Source organism: Egretta garzetta, unplaced genomic scaffold (assembly GCF_000687185.1).
Source record: "Egretta garzetta isolate BGI_Z169 unplaced genomic scaffold, ASM68718v1 scaffold287, whole genome shotgun sequence".
Taxonomy (NCBI): domain Eukaryota; kingdom Metazoa; phylum Chordata; class Aves; order Pelecaniformes; family Ardeidae; genus Egretta; species Egretta garzetta.
Window position 1 is genome coordinate 7,188,763 of NW_009260435.1, and position 17,254 is coordinate 7,206,016.

At 38.0% G+C, this 17,254-nt stretch overlaps 1 protein-coding gene across 1 annotated transcript in view; it reads left to right on the forward strand.

Annotated features, from left to right (window-relative positions):
• Window positions 1–6,633: 6,633 nt before the first annotated feature.
• The window catches only part of THSD4 (thrombospondin type 1 domain containing 4), a 304,440-nt gene continuing 293,819 nt past the window's right edge, over window positions 6,634–17,254 (forward strand). Inside the window, exons 1-2 of the mRNA XM_009643970.2 lie at window positions 6,634–6,662; window positions 10,592–10,661. Of these exons, the coding sequence (XP_009642265.1) occupies window positions 6,634–6,662; window positions 10,592–10,661 (99 nt within the window). The remainder of the gene's footprint in view (window positions 6,663–10,591; window positions 10,662–17,254) is intronic.

A 17,254-nucleotide genomic window follows, 5' to 3' on the forward strand; every position in this document is an offset into this window, starting at 1 on the left:
CTTCATAGAAAATTGTGAAAGACATTACCCTGACTTTAGTCTGTCCTTAGGAAAATAACACAATAAAGTCAGGGAAAGATCAATGACCTGATGAAGCTCTATAGGTCCCTAATTTGGAGTTTAATAATGTTTTCTGATTTGGCTGCTATAGAAGATAACATAGATTCAAGAACTGAAAGATGCACCTTGAGTTGTGATTTCTTGACAAAACATTGTTCAGTTAGAAATGAGGTTGTCCACCTACAGTGTCACAAGAAATTGTTCTTCTAAAAATGGTAGTTACTAAGCACAGCTTTAAAACTAATGCCAGGAAGTTGGCCAAAATTGCACAGCCTGTCAATTTGAAATCTTGAAATGAACTTAAGATAGGTTTGCAATAGTTTCCACACAGTTACCTCCCAAGAATCTCTGTCAATTTGGAGAGATATATGATCTCCTTTTTGCGATTCATTTTACCTTTTACATAATTGTCCTCTGCCTGGAAACCACACGAGAACTTTAAATGCAGTAAACATTTGTGAGAATTAGCTAATACTTTCAAAAGGTGAAAGAGGAGGCAAAGTCATACTAAAAATGGCAGTTTTGGTGCAGCCTGAATCTTGAGAAAGATTCATCTTTCTGGGTTATTATTTCAAAGAAGTAAAAAAGAATAATTAAATCATTTTTTCTGACACTCAATTTGATTTTGTTTTCTGGGGTTTTTTTTGTTGTTGTTGGATAAATCTGATCTCCACCCGTATTTGAGAATTATAAATCATATCAGAATTACTAATCAATTTAGCACTGCTACTCCATCATACTTCCTTTGCAAGTGATCTCAGTTAACTACCTATATGTCATAATTCATGCCACAACAATATACTTTATTTGATTATCAAACCTATTACTATGGTGCTAAACCCATATTTAAGCTTATTATTGAGTTTAAGAGGTCTTTAGTGAATTTTAGATCATGTTCATTATTACCATATTTTCACTTTTGTGATATTTTTATTACTGGTGCACATTCAGCAAATACATAACCAGTGCTGTGAACAAAGATTAAGAAAAATGAAATCTAGAGGAAAAATTGAAGAAACAAATCCTACTAGTCATATATAATGTGACTGCAGCTCACAGCCTGTAAACAAGCACTTTCTTGTTTCTCCGCTTTACTTACAAGATTAATGTCACAACATCTTTAATTAAGTTATATGTACTTCAACAAAGACCGAAGCAAAATTGTTTCAATTGTGGCACCCTCCAGCATAACAATATTTTTATAAGCCAAAATTTGCATCTTGTGAACGGATATTTTGGGAAATCACGTGTACTGTCACTTCTGGATTTCACCAACTTTGAGTTTGCCTCCTAGATTTTCAGAGGACAATTAAATGTTGTAGAATTGGATGTCAAATAATCAGGTTGCACATTTTCCCACTGAATTCCAAAGAAATGAGCTAAAATTGTTCTTTGGGAAGCAGCTGAATTAAGAAACTGCTATAGAAATGGGTTCAATATTTCAAACTACTCCGGGACAGCCCTCAACTTCACAATTATGGTTTTATTTAGGGCCTTCGGTGCTTCTCTGTAGAAGCACAACTCTATAGCGATGTAGGCACCTTCACCTAGATTAGTCTGCAAGGCAGTGGGTAAGGTGCGGCCTTGAGGCACCAGGGAGTGCCTCTGTGCTCGGTGCAGGGAGTGTTGAGTCACGGCTGCCTATCACAGGGGTATGAGTCACCCAGCTGTTATGCAAAAGCAGATGATTCCAGAGGCTATGTTTAAAACACACTTAGTAGTTGCACCTGTGAATATAAGAGGCTTGGTTGTGTCTCTGTGTATATTGTTTGTGGAATTTACTTACTGTACTGTAGGGTTTGGGGTTTTTTTTGTATGTGATTTTAGGCAAAGAAATGAAAACTTCTGGATCTTGATCAAGCTTAGATTGGAGACAGGCACTGAGCTTTCTTGGACTGCAGTAGTTCTGGGCACACCCAGAAGGAGAACTTTAAAGTTTTCAAAGCATTTAAAGTGAAACAGAGAGGCACCTTCGGGGTTAGGTGGAGTAACTTGCAATTTTTGTTTTAATGAAAATGTTTGTTCCATGTAAGCAGCAGAACTTTTCATGAGATCTAATGCTAGATTTCTCTGTTACGCAGCTTTCAGACACAAGTGTAGGTTTTAATGTAGTAATTAATATTTGAAGAGATTAAAACGCTGGTGGTAGGTGTCAACAGCTGCAGTCCAAGCTGTTGGATGTATGCACAAATTATGTAGATGGATTAACCTGGTGCACTGTGAGGTCCTTTTTCAAAGTCTTGTGAATGTAGTGAATTTTGGATACAATCCAAAGGACTTGCATTGAACATTGCTTAATAGGTGAGAACAACTAAACTAATAGATACACTATACTTTACCAATGTGCAAGGGAACAGGTTTAAAGGCAGTCTTAAAGGGTATAATATTTTTTCTTTACATATTTCTAATTATTTTTTTTTTCCTAAATAATGCAGAAAGAGAGCTTTGCACATCAGTGGAAACATGACTTTGGAACAATGCTTAATTTTCTTAGCTACTTCAAGTTGCCGTTGTCAGTAGCTGGCAAGATACATAATCTAACCAGAAAGATAAATATTGAAGGAAATTTAAGTTGGCTTGCTATATATTTAAATCAACAAGATGAAATAGGCTAAAAGCTCAGAGCAATTCTGAACTTAGTTGAGTTAGTGTATATTTCTACATAATGTATCTCACATCTTTGTTGTGAGCTAAACCAGAGGCTCTTGGATTGTTTCAGTAGGTACTAAGAAATTTCTGTTACAGTTAGTACATAGATGATATGGATATATGAGAGTTGACAGGACTTATAAGAAGTATAAGTTGATGCTAAAATGACATTGGAATTCATGAAAGTGAAATTACCGTCCACTCACAATACACAAAGGATATAGTCACATGAAAAATTGCATGTGAGTGGTCCCATGATACTTAAGAGGTTGGGATAACTAATTCATTGGCTTTCTGCAAATTTTCAAACCTCTTTGTAGGAAGATGTTTCTCTAAGTTAATTAGCTGAGTGAGAAATCTCACTGTTGACTTCCCAGTAAACTTTCTTCCTTTTTTCTTAACTTTCTGTACAGTCTCTGTGGTGTCTGTCTTGATAATTCTGTGTATTTCATCATTTAACTCTGAGAAATTTTATTGTGCCCATTTCAGCAAATTTCTGGGATTGCCTATGAGCCTACTAAATTATTTTTTTCTGAGCTACTGCCATTATCCATCTCTGCCTCTTTTTTAAATCTCCATTACAAATTAGTATTTTTATTTTCTAATTTCACTCAATTTCTGAGCCCTGCTGACAAAGGGCTGCAGTGTCTGAGTACAAGTGGGCTGCTAGGCTGAGATGATTAAAGACTCTGCAGGTAATGTTGAGAGTAAGTGTCAGAGTAGATTTCAGTAAATATCAAGACAAAGGATGGTTATAATTAGCTCATAACTTGGTAGTATAACTGCTGAGACTGGCAGCAGCAGTTTGAACGTGTTAGGATCACTCACCTACAGTGTGAAAGGGGAGGAGACTTCAATCAGGGTCTTTTTTTCCCATCCAATTTTCTGTGACCCAATGCATGTTTTATTATATGCTGTGAAACACCTCTCCCTTTGATTGTCATGCCATGGTTGTTCTGGAGAGGAGGTTTGAATTCTGTTCTGTGCTGTGTGATGGGTTGGTTTGTTTGATTTTTGGGGGTATATGTGTGTGTTGGGTTTTTTTTTTGCCCTACCCAGTTTCACAGATTTTGTTTTGATCCCACTTGGAGGTGAAACGGGGAAGATTGCTGAAATGTCACATATTTTAATGCAGTGGAGAAAGTCTTGCGAACTTTGCTGAAGTACCGCCGTGTAGGTTGTTCCAGCTGAGATATTAATACCTTTTCTGCTCTAAATAGGTTTGCTAGATAGGTCTGTAGTGCTTTTAAACCCCTTGTGGGAGGGTAATTTGACTTTTACTTTTGCAAGACTTATTGCAGTGAATAGCACATAGTATACCTCATAAGGCTTTTGAAAGTTTCCATGCAAAAATTCATGTTATTTAATCCTAATGTTAACTGTCTAGCCATTTCAGGTATTCTTTTTGCCCTGGATCTTCTGGAGGGAAAATGATTATCACGTTTGCACATTTTCATATCAAAACCACGACTGCCAAAATGCCATTTCTTTCAATAGGCTGTAAGCACCTAAGCACTTAAAGAATTTTGAAAACAAGCTTGTAAGTCATTTAGGTACTTTGTAGTTTTTACACTATATGCTACAAATAATATTTCAAAAGAAATGCATCTACGAGTTGCAGTAAGAAGTGTTTTGAAAAAGGCATTGACATACTGTTGAAAGTTGAGTTTATAATGCAACCTGCCATTGACAATGAAGATACAGATGAACTGAAAAAATTGAAAACATATGCATGGACTTTTAGCACTCTTTTTAAGAACAATCTCCAGAAAGAGCAGAGGTCTCTCCCCTGCTCCTTTGCAAAACTAGATCTAGAATAGTATCTTTTCTGCTTTTCAAATGAGGTGCAGTTTACAAAGTGGATTAGGGGAGTGCACTTTTTCTGTGAGTTTGTGTCCTGCAACAATGTTCTTCTGAGATTGTGTCCCTCCATACAAGCATGTTGGATAAAAAGATTATTGTGGAGTGAAAAAAAAAAAAAACAACCAAAAGAGAGTAGTACATTTGGGAAAAAACAGGATGATAAGAATTTGAAACCATATTGGTTACAGTCCATGTTACATGCATATCCTCCATTTTCAGTAAGTGATAGAAAAGACTATTGCCTCAGTGTGTCAGGTTGCAGGAACTGAGATGTTGCCTTCCTTCACAATTCAAAATGGCTGTTAGTAAATAGTATCCTATGGGATCTGTCTGAATGCTTTGAGCTAGTACTGTGTATGTGAACTTGCCTAACATTTAAAGGAATGTAGCTTCTTCTGAAACTATGTGCTGAAAGCTCAAATGCTGTGAAGGTGTTGCAGGAGATCTAGACTAAAACTCTGTTTTCAGAAGTGCTGCCCATCTTTTAAAAAACAATTGTACAACATTAAGCAGTGAAATTGGTGAATAAGTTTGAGAATGCCTCTAAGATCTACTGACACCTGTGGAACTGCAGACAGAATGGATGAAGTTTAGCTGAGCCCTAAAGCTTTCTTCCTCATGACTAACTCAAACTGTGACATGCAGAACTTTTGTCTCGATACTTTCCCAAGTACTCAACTTCTAATGCCTTCCATTTAAAAAACTAGATGATCGAACAATTATAAAAAGAAGAGACATTTTCTTTTAAATTTGTTGTTTGTTCTTTGATTTTTATTTGCAGGGGAGGATATTCAGTTTGTCCAGTTACCTGAAAACAATCCACATTTCCTAGCAGCACGATCCGTACTTTATCTAACTGCACATTTCTTAAGTCCTTGTAAGTCTTGTCCCTTTCTAGGCAGATTTTAATTATCTGGCTGCCTGACAGAAATTGAGAGCTCTTTATCTATGAACAGCAATGTTCTCTTGTTTCTGTTCACTCCACTGCATTTCAACATGTAACCACTTGTAAATGGCAAGATGCAGACAGAGGCGGGCAAAGTTCTGAAATGTATGGATTTAGGTTCAGTCTTAATAGTGTTTTATTTCCTCTTATCTATCCCCTTCTCCCCCCCTGCCCACCTTGGTTTATATTATATTTCCCTACTGCAAGGATGTCTGTCCTGCCTGAAAATTCCGATGCAGCATTTTAGGTGTCCAAAATAAGAACTCCCCTGATGTCTGAACATTTGAGGGTATTTCCAAACAAATGAGAGTGTACCTAGGCAACAACCCTCTCAAGGGCTGCTAGGGCTTCTATGCATTTGCAGTAGTTATGATGCAATGATATTACTTAAAAACAATGATCAGCTGAACTTGTATTTAGAATGCTGTTTAACCCTAGATTTCCTCCATGACTGTGGGCAAGGCATTTCACTTTATTGCGGCTGGATTTGCCATGTGTAATAGAGAGGGAACAACACTGCTCTTCTCTTTTTTTTTTTTTTTTTTTTTTTTTCTTTTCTACGGACTGTATGAGCATTCACAACAGAATCACCTTTGCATTGCTCACAAAATGGGGAGTGTATTAATACTATTACTATAGAATAGAAACTTGTAACCCGGTTTCAGTTCTATGAATTCTATTAACACAAGACTTTAAATAAAGCTGTTTGCTTTGTTGTCATAAAAGTGACATACCAGGAATGTGAGATAAAAAGGCAAGTTTAACATCAGATTTGCATCCTTGGGAATCAAATAAAGATTTTTCCATCCCATAGCCTTTCAGCAAAGCACTTTGGCACTGTTAAAGTCTGGTTGCAAAAAAATCGGGTGTGCCCAGTCTATTCATGTAACATACACTGGATTTCCAGTTTGAGTTGCTGTAAAGTTGCAAGAATTGAAGTAGAGATGACTAATGTAGGTCTGTATCCAATTTCATAGACATCCTGGAAAATACTGAATAAGCAGTGTTAAATGGTTTTCTCTTTTCTTTCTGTAGGATTTGTGTGTTGATCGTCATTGTGCTGTACCACAGTGAAGTGGTATTTTTCACTTCAAGACACCTTGCATTAAAGGATCATGGTAGACAGTTTAATAGTTTCTTTGAGGTAAGTGATGCAGTAAAACATTTAAAATCTTATTTAATACGCTCTTAATACACTGCAGTAAACATCAATTTGGTTATCTCTTGCTTTGGTGTTAATTTGGTTATCTCTTGCTTTGGTGTTAAAAGTGTTTGTATCATAAGAGGATAAATAAAAATCTTGTCCAAAGACCGAATAATCGTACATGCATACCAGACATAGCATTCTTTGGTGATAGGAAAAAAGAAAGTCCTCAGTTTTTGTTTATGCTTAGACCATGTGTTAGTCTGTGCCAATCTGATGGCATATATTATTGGAAAGTTCCTTTTTTTTTTTGATGAGACTACAGTCACTGAGCTTAAATTACTGGTTTGCGTGTTTTAGTACCTGTGCTGCAGTTCATTCAGGGAATTTATTATGCATTCTTGGAACAGTTTGCCAGTGGGCAAACATAGGAAAGACCTTTCAAACAGCTTTCCTCACAAAGGAAACATTCAACTGTTTCTAAGTCCAGTTCTGTAGCTGGGTGAGCAGATTCAGAGAAAACAGGCAGCTGTGATGCTACACGAACAAAAGCTGACCTGCGAGGAATGACAACTGCATGCTCTTTCATTTTGTATGGAGATACTGTCACTAACACCTCTGGTCTAACCTTCCTTCTTGTGAATAGTCTGAGCGTGACAGAGCACTGGAACAGGCTGCCCAGGGAGGTTGTGGAGTCTCCTTCCTCTGGAGATATTCAAAGCCCACCTGGATGAAGTCCTGTGTAACATGCTCTAGGAGAACCTGCTTTAGCAGGGGGGTTGGACTGGATGATCTCCTGAGGTCCCTTCCAACCCTTGTGATTCTGTGAATTTCAGACATCTATCAAAATGGATCTGTTACATATTATTGACACTACCTGTGTTATCTTTCCTGTTGAGACTTCTCCCTGCATAGCTCCTCCCAGGCTGTCCCAGACTTAGGCTGTTCTGCAGACTTTCATTTGTTAGGAAGTCAGGAGTATGAGACAAGAGCTATACTGCACTAGTCAGTACTAATCACTTGGCTAGAAGACTTTCACTCCTCCCTGGACAATCCACAGTTGGCCATGATAGCCTTCATAAAATAGAACTACTAAGGGAAATCTATTTTGGTGCCCTCCACCTTCATTCATGCAAAGCTAATACTTGCTGCAACAACAGACGAAGAACTCTGAGAGGCGATCCTAAATGAGGTGTTAAATAGTAAACTTTTTCTAAAAGAAAGTGAGCACATTTTCTCTTTGCAACTTGGATAGACTGACAGTTTGCCTGACTTTGCTTTAAACTAGGTACTTGGCTCCAAATAGCGTCATAACTGTGAGAGCCAGGGCTGTACCAGCAAGGCTCTTACACAGAGGCCTGAGTTAAACAGGCATCAATCAGCTGCAGTTGGTACCTGACCTGTTCATGTGTACTTGAAAAGTTTGCCTTATTTTGAAGAGCACTTGCTCATTTTGGCTTTTCTGCACGGTAAGGATACCTGAAACAAACCCACTGAAATTGGAGAAGCCTATTTTTGCAGCTTGGGAAGCCTAACGTTAGTCAAGCATGGCAAATTAAAAAGCCTAGTCCAGAGAGGTTAGCCAGAGCAAGCTATTGAGGTAAATAACATCAAAAAAAATTAAATTGCCGCACACTGGTTTGAAGCTAGAGGCTGACCTCAGGATAGCTTAAGTATTCCCAGCAGATTTCCAGTGTGTTTTAAATAGTAGGTTGATACCATTGTTTCTGAGAGATCCGACTGCAGATACAGAAGCGAACTTAAAAACTAGCTTAATTGTTATCAAGCACATACATACAGATGGTGATTACAGTGCAACCTCATTAAAGAATGGTCAGGAAAAGCTTGGCACCGAGTAATCACACATATAGTAAAACTTTGCATTTTAGAACTGAAAACTTTAATCTGGTAAGTAATGTGCTTTGAAGATTACAGTTCTTGCTCAGTTCAGAACTCCCAGCCTTGTGAATGATTTCAGAAGAATTTATTCATGGAAATCTGTTGTCCTTCAGACTGATCGGAAAAATCTCGTCCTCTTGAGGATGAAAGCATTCATTTCCTTATGCAAAGTTTGAACAAATTTTCACATGTTCTGAGGGATTATAGGGAGCAGAAGCCATAAGAGGGCAGGGAGTGGATAGGAAGATTCTGAAAAGGGAGTTAAATGTAATTTGCAGAGGATGTAGATGTTAGAGACTGCGCTCTGCCTACTTAGAAGCTTGTCATGTTTTCATTGAGAATAGTTAGAAGATCACTTGAGCACTTTAAAAAGGGATATGCAGGTCAGCTAACGACAGACTTGATGCTGTCATTTTGCAGTTTGGAGGTGTGAGTTCTGTTTCTGTTTCTGCCTTTGATTTCAGGTGTGATTGGCAAATCAGTTTCTTTGTTCATGCCTTTGGCTTCCATCCACCACTGTGTTACTGGGCCTTGCTCTGAACTGCACATTTTGACTCTTACTATGGGTTTTTTTGTAGTGCCTTGTACGGGCTCTGATTTCAGCCACGTCCTCTGTATTTTGCTTTATCACAAATGATAACTTTGTGAAATATAATACTCCTTCTCTCAGACTTCTAAAGTGTTTTAATTGTTTTTTTTTTTTTTTCTAAATTGCTGTGGCAGTAAGGAAGTAATGACTTTTCTTGCCTTTGAATGGTTTATTGCTTTGAGAGAGGGGCGTAGACTATGGTGATGAGGTGGTGATAGGCATACTTACCTAACCGTTCCTTTTTCAATATGTTAGCAAGAACAAACACAGAAAACTCAAGAAAAACATTCTCCTTGTAGAAGAATATTTGTATTGGTTGTAATGAAATGCTTAGTGTAAAAAACCCCTCTTTCTGTTTAGGAGGTCTGTCTCTGAAAATACGCGAAACTGAGAAATATTTAAAGGGTTACTGTGTAGGGAGCAAAGGAGGGAGCTGTGAGTAGGAAGCACAGCTGGATTTTGTCTGGTCCATTAGTTTGCAGATGGATTTTGTGTCCAAATCCATCAGTTTTACTTCTGCATTGAAATGCAGCAAATCATTAGCAGCTTTCCCCTTTATAGAGGGTCCGAAGCATACTCTATAGACTGAAAAGTCAAACTCCTGGTAGAAATAAAGATATCTTGATCCTACTTCTCATATCTTTCTGTGTTTTCTGATGAAGGGGCTTGCTGGAAGGGGGCAAACCAGTCGCCAGTGCAAATTATAGCAAACAAAGGACTGAGCTAACTGAGCCTAACTTGTAATGGGCTCCTAGGAGTCATTACAGTGGTGAGGCTTGACAGAACAAAGTTTGTTTGGGCTTGGTTCCCATTATGACTCCTTTCAGATTGAAGATGTGGGGACTGGGGTGATGCTTGGCTGCTTATCCTGAGTCTCTGGTGAGCTGTGTCCGCTACTTTCCATCTTCTGTGCCCATTAGGTTATTCAACTTCCACAAGTGTTAGGCAGCTGGGGAAGAACCTATTTTCTGCAAAATCATGGTGATTCTTTGCATGTTTCGTGTACTGGAGGTGGAGTGTTCATCTGTAAAATGAGGAGCCAGAGCTAGAAGCAGACTTAGTCCACAGATGGGTGAATTCTTACTTAGCACTTCAGAAAACTCACAAAGCATATGTCAGTTTGACATCAAATGCTGAGGTGTTAAAATATGCACTGCAAAAAATATTTTAATTTAAACATAAAGTTATGTGAAATACTATAAATGGATTCTACTTGGTGCACTTCTGTTCTATAGACGAATTTATGTATGTACCTGGTACTGTCTGCTGTGAAGAGAATGTCATAAGAACATTTCATGCGTTTTAGTGAGTCTGCTTTGGTTAGTAATGGTATTCAAGTGTCTAAATAAGTTCTTGCAGTATGAAGCCCTGTAATAGTTTGTAGATGGGTCGTTTGTCTTAGTGGTAATTTTATCTTTTGTTCCACTATTTGCTTTTTCAGACTTCTCAGTTCCCTAGCAGTGCTGGGATTTCAGTTTGCCATCCCACAGCCTTCAATTGAACACAGAAAGGTAAGCATTAGAAAAATTCAGATTTTGTATACTTAAAGGTAAATGTAGAAAACATTAGAGTAAGATGCATAAAGCAATGCAATCTAAATAAAGTTGTGGGAATAATGTGGCTTTTGTTTTTTGGGGGTTTGGGTTTTTTTAATATAAATACATACTTGGTTAAAAGAGGCTCATTGTGGCTAATCGGACGAGTAATTGTATGGAGTGTTATAGGTCACAAATAGGTCCATGCCAGCTTACTCAAGCTTTGGAGCATTTTCATCATGTAAGACAAAGGGAAAGAAGAATTCATGTCAGTGGGAGCAGCGCTCAAACATGGATTAGCGGAAGCATCCAGTTGCTCATAGGTAGCTCTTTCTCTTACAGAAATGGAGATGTCTGAAACAGAAGTTGGACGCAAGGCACACTCTGTTGCTAGATTTAAATTGCTAGAGATCAGAGCTGGAAACTGCTGAGCTTTCCTGTTGTGCTCTTGTGAATGATTCACTCATCAGAGACATTGGCATGTCTAAGAAGGCTTGCAGCCTGCACACCTTCCATCCTGCTCTGCATTAGTGAGATTTCATCGAGAATACTTAGGTTAGGTTTTTGCACTGCTTTTCAGGAAAGTAGTGGACAATTTGGAGAGAAACAGAGAGCAGCAGCGATTATCCTCAAGAGGTTTCAAAATCTTACCTCTGAGGGAAGTTTGAATGAATTCATGTTGTTTAGTCTAAAGATTGGAAGTCTGGTGGGGGAGGCAGATACTATCTCCAAGTACATATGAGTCACTAATGAGAAGGGTATTCTTTCTGTCTGTGGTGGAGTAGATGAGAAGAAACAGATTTAAAATGGGGCAAGGGAAACTTAGGTTTGATGTTAGAAAAAAACTTCCCATGATGAGGATATAAAGAAGAACAGATCATATTGGCTGGATAATGTTTAGAATTTGCATGATGAAGGTCTCTGTGAATGTGTTGGACAAATGTTTGTCAGGAATGATGTGTAGGTATTGCTGATTCTACCTGAGACCTGAGGGGAGACCCCTTGAATGCTCCTCTTATCTCTTTATGGGCTGTGACCTTATATTGACATTGTTCTCATCTCTTAATTGGTATTCAAACACAATCATTTAATTATTAAAGATATCAAATAACCTATTTTTAAAAGTTTGCTTTTTACTATAGATTTCTAAATAATAATTCAAGATGCATATTTATTCTTATACCGTGCTTTTTAAAGGAGATACAAGGCAAGTTTGTGGGGTTTCCTTTTTTTTGTGTGCGTATGCCACTATTTTGAGGGTAAAGAATTATTTGGACAATAGCTCTATAGGTATGGACTAGAAACCTGAAGCTATCTGATAATCATAGTTCCTGAAGAACACAGCTGTCATGTTCAACTCCTTGTGTCTAATAGTAAGACAAGTTAAATGAGGTCAGTAATGATGTGGTCTGAAACTGGCAGTCTGCAGCGTTTCTCAAGCTGCCCAAGTGCTCTATTCCAAACCTGAGTACACCATAGTATTTTTCCCTACTTTAGGTCTCTTTTATTTTGTTGTGCAGTTGAGATGGTCATGCTGCTGCTCTGTTTTCAGTACTCTGTCTAATTAGACATTCTTTTGTAACATTGACAGTGGAGAGATGCTGCAGTCCAGCTTCCAAGTGGCTTTAGGGGGAAAAAAAAGTCTAGTAACTGAAATAGAGTAAGTCAGAGAAACAATTGCTTCATTCTGTGAAGCTCCGGAATTAATTTTGATAAAATCAGATTCTTTTTTTTCAGTTGAATGAGAAATGCCACAGGTCTGGAGTGTCTTCTGCACTAGTTAAAGGGACTGGAGGCATGGCACTAAGGGGCATGGTAACCACCTTGGAGCTATTCTTTTTACTGAAAACAAGAGAGGCAGAAGTTTCCTAGTGATGATCTCATACAGGCTCCAAGGCTGTCTGTCATTCTCAGCTCCTACACTATGGGAGAGGATTCTGTTCATGCCAAACTGTGTTTAGACTGGAAGTCTGTATTTATTAAACTTTTCAGAAACCTTCTGACCCACCTATCAGCTGCAGGCACAGGGGACTGTTAGCAGCTCTGAAGGCCAAGTCAGACATGTTTCTAACTGGGTGCGAGTTCTCAGCTTTGTAGCTCTGGAGGTAGTTCTGTTCTTTTTATGCAGTAACCTGGACATGTGTTTGCTGGCATCCCTAGCCAGCATCTCCTGGGTATTTCTGCACAGATCTCTCTGCTGTCTGGCAGAGTTCCTTCTATGTAAGAGGAGGTCAGTTTTTCAGGAAGAAAGGGAGAGGAGGAGGAGGGAAGGATTTGATGAACAATTTGTCATGTTAACAATGTAGTGAATAATAAAACTGGTGTTTGGTAACTTTTATGTACCTACCCAGAGCATACAGTATGTGGAAAGTGAGTAACTAGAGATGAATTCTAATAAAACATTAGCTTATAGCCCAGTCCTCACTGTGTATTTATTTTGCAGCTTAAAGCTAAGCATGTGTGCACAACTGATGCTTGAACGTGCAGTATTGGAGAGTGTTTGGATTCTGTCTTGTTCACCCCTGCATAAAGTTATTTTTGCTCTGGAAGCTATGGACAGGGAAATAAAATCAGAGAATTGAACTTCGGTTTTTGGCAGAGTAATTCATTAAAATATTTCCAAATAGCCTAGATTTTTTTCTTGCACTAACACTTTTGGGAAAATGAAATAAACCCCAGGACAATTCCCAAAGCAGTTGATGGAAATCCAGTTGTAACTGCCTCTGGACACCCACAGTTCAGCTGAGATGTTGTTTTAGGACTTGAGAACACTTGAAAACATCAGGAAATACTATTTTCTGTTTGTTTTAAAATCTTGCTAGATTTTCATCTTTTGTTTCTTTTTTTTTTTAATCCATGTTTAAAGTCATACTAGTTTCAGAGAGGCTGACCTAATGTAGATTTTTGAACAAAAATCCATTTGTAGTTTCCTAACTTACTTGTAAGAGTTTGTATTTAGCTTCAGTACATTAGAGCTACTTAAAGCACTGTTTAGCTACTCTTGACTTAGTGGTATATGTTTAGGACTTTAACATGAAGAAAGAAGTTTATCTTATCAAGCAGCAATTTGTAAAAAAAAAAAAAAATAATTAAGGGAAATTTCATCAACAAAATCTGGAATTGCAGAGCTCAGCAGGTTACTTTCCTCAGACACACACACACAAAATCCATTTCTGGCGTGACAGCCTAGGGACTGTTAGCTAGAAGAATGAGCCAAATTACTTCCTGAGCAGTGAAGTGCAGATAGTGGAATTAAGATTTGGGAGGATGACAGGACCAAATGGTAAGGTTTTATTTTTTTCTCATTTGCAGTTTATTTTGTAACTCTTCTGCTTTCAGGACTGCTGCCCTCCCCCCCTACCCCACCCATCCCAGATTAAATGCAAAACTATTCCATTTCAGTTCCCCTTCTTTTCTTACTCTGGGGAAATTTAAGCTTGGCTGTTAAAGTAAAAATGTTTTGAACACTAGCTAGTAAGAAGATACTTTTCGGGGGGAAAGCATTTGACTGGGCAATGTTTTCTACTTTTAGATTTTATAATTTTTGAATTAAAGTCTTGGAAACTTGTCTGTCATACAAAGTCAGAATTGACCAATACAGAATTTCTGGTTTCAGAAATGCCTGGCTACCTGATCTCTATATAGGAGTAGCTTTTGTGCTTATTTACTTTGAACAATGCTGTCTCTCCCATCAGAAGTGCACAAAAACTGAAAACAAAGAGCATCTTTACATCTTCCTACATCTGAGCTTATGGTACTGCTCTGTTTGTTAATTTTATCTCTCCAAATAGCACAGGTTTGCACAGTAATACAAATACATTAAACATAGTATGTTCATTAGATAGAAATAAAAATTCCTATGCAAAAGACTTCTATGGTTTGCTGAAGACAGGGATTGTAGTGTTGGTCAGTAGCTTGCTTCTTGGTTTTTTTTCATGATCTAACTTACTTATTCCTCATTCATAGTATATAATTCTAACTATCAAGTATACTACTTTATAATGCTGAAATACTCATCAATATTAGCAAAAAAGGAGGAAATGTTACATGAAACCGAGTAATTGCCTCTTGCCTAGAAAAATCAGCCAAGCTGTCTGAAACTGGTTAAACTGAAATCTTCCTTAATATTTGAGCAATTAACTTTCCTTGTCCATCAGTACTGGACATATGAACAGCCCTCCTGCTGCTCATCATGCAGGCAAGCTCTCTGTTCTCCCTCCCTCTGCTTATTTTATTGAATACATATTATTTAACCGTAATCTGATAAATGTCATACTGTGATGAGCAGAAGATTAAACTATGAAACATAACAGTCCTTCTCCCAGGCAACCACTGAAGTCTGTATTCCCAATTTTTCAGAAGCCATTCCTGGGTGGATTTTTAACTAATCATATGTTGCTGTGTTAAGAAAGTAAGCTGTAGTTGTATTTATGCCTTGTTTACTTTAGTAAAATTTGTAACATAAATAGTGGTAAAGTTTGTCCAAATAAAATTTCTGACATGAATATTGCTTGGTTTTAACATCTTGCTTCTGTTACAGCATTAAATAATAGCATTGAAGTGATGGAGTTGCTTTGAATTTATGCCTTTTGTCACTCACTTGCAGATTAGTATTGACTTCAATGGAGGTACAGTACCTTAACAAACTAGTTTTCAACATATGGAAGAAGTGTCAGGATTTATTTTTACAAGCATTTAATTGGGGCTCTACAGTAACATTGAAGAATTTTGAGCCTGTTTAGGCTTAGTGTTGTTTCTTTATGCTGGCTCTAAATTGAAGAAATAAACTGGGTGTTATCTCTTGCTATCAGACACACAATGTCTCTATAAAAAGCAACTGTGTATCAAGTGAACGTGAATATAGTCCCCACAGAATTGGAGATGAATATGCTGTAACATGTGTGGTGTTGGGCTTCCTGTGATTTTTTCCTCCCCTCTCTCATGTATTGGACTCAAACATGCTTGTTGAAGGGTCATCACTGCTAAGTCAGCAGAAATAAGGCACAGGATCAGGAGCAGAAGCTTAGAGAAAAGAGAGGAACGATGGGGGAAAGCTGGCCAAAATATCTCATTTGGTCCTTGTGAGCTGTTAGAGCAGTTCAGTTACTTGTAGAAATGCAGCCTGAGTAGCAATACAATGTATTCAAATAGCAGTTCAGTTCATAAAAGGGAATTTCTATGATTAACATGTACTTCAGAGAAGCTTTCCTATCTGTACTATATGTTTTTTTTTTTTATTTCTTTTCAGTAGATAAAAAGTTTTCCTTACCTCTAGCCGGAGTACCTCTGTTTTTCTCCTTAAATCCACCACATAATAGCACTGTGTTGATTGCATTGGCAGAATACATGGAATTGAATTAGAAGCTTATCAGAAGTTCTTTTAAACAAATTAATCTGTCACTGTGGATTGACCTTAAGGATCTGTACACTCTCCCTTTGCTTCAAAACAAAGAGGATTAAAAATACTGCATCTCCCACACTTGCCTGTGCCCATGCCTTTATCTAGAGGTTTTAAAATGCTTAACAGCTACATTTGTTTGCTGTAGGATAGACCTTTTTCTGGGCAGTCATGTATGTCCCTGAAGTTGGTCCTAGGAACAGAACATTTATATGTGACAAGTAAAATGAAATGCTAAGACTTAAAGAGATTCTGACACATTCCTAGATTAATTGGACGCCCTACTTTGAGGGGCAAAAGCAAGGAGACTAGCTTTGGTCTTGCTCTCCTCTGTCTTTGAAAAGAATCAAGAAAGTAGGCCACTGATTTATTTTCATCTTTCTGTCTTTCCATCTTTGTTTTCCCTGGCAATTTTTCCTCCTTGCTCCAGCATGCTGCCCTACCACAAAGGTCTTAAGATGCTAGGAATGATTCCTTCTACTGGGCTGTAGAAAGAAGATGATGGAGACGTAAGTGGGAAGATAGAGGGACAGCGTACAGAGGGGGTGATAACTTTAGGAGTACTATTTCAAGTGATAAGAATTTGGTTACTAAATCTGACTATGATATAATTTTTAGGATTCAGATAGGAAATTCTGTGTATAAATGTGATCCTGCGCCTTAATTTATATTGTAATAATGACAGCGAATGGCAATGTTTCACTTCTATTGTTCTTTTACCCTGCCACACCCCATAAAAGTCACTATTCTGTTAACTGAAAAGGATACAGCTGCCTAATACATCTGAGCACTCCATAACAGTAAAATGTGAAGCATGAAGCGAGTCTACTATATCCTTGAAACACTGTAGGAAATTGGAGTTAGACAAAGTAGTTAATATCTAAGCTTGGCGTTTGGCCAAGACACCAGGGTTAATGCCTAATAGTTCTAAGGAGTGCCATGGGATCTACACCACAGCTGGCCACCACCTTGCTTTTATATATCCTGAGAAGCAGAAGCATGTAAAGGAAGGCTGTGTTCTTCCTTGCAATCCAGGTAGGGTGAAGCTCTGCCCTAAGGTCCACAGTGATTGAAATGTATAACTTGTCAGGACTTGTTGAGCTGGAACTCAGCTCTTGCTAACAGGCCTACTACAGAGTTACGGCAGTTCTGTCCTGCTGGGCTGCATACA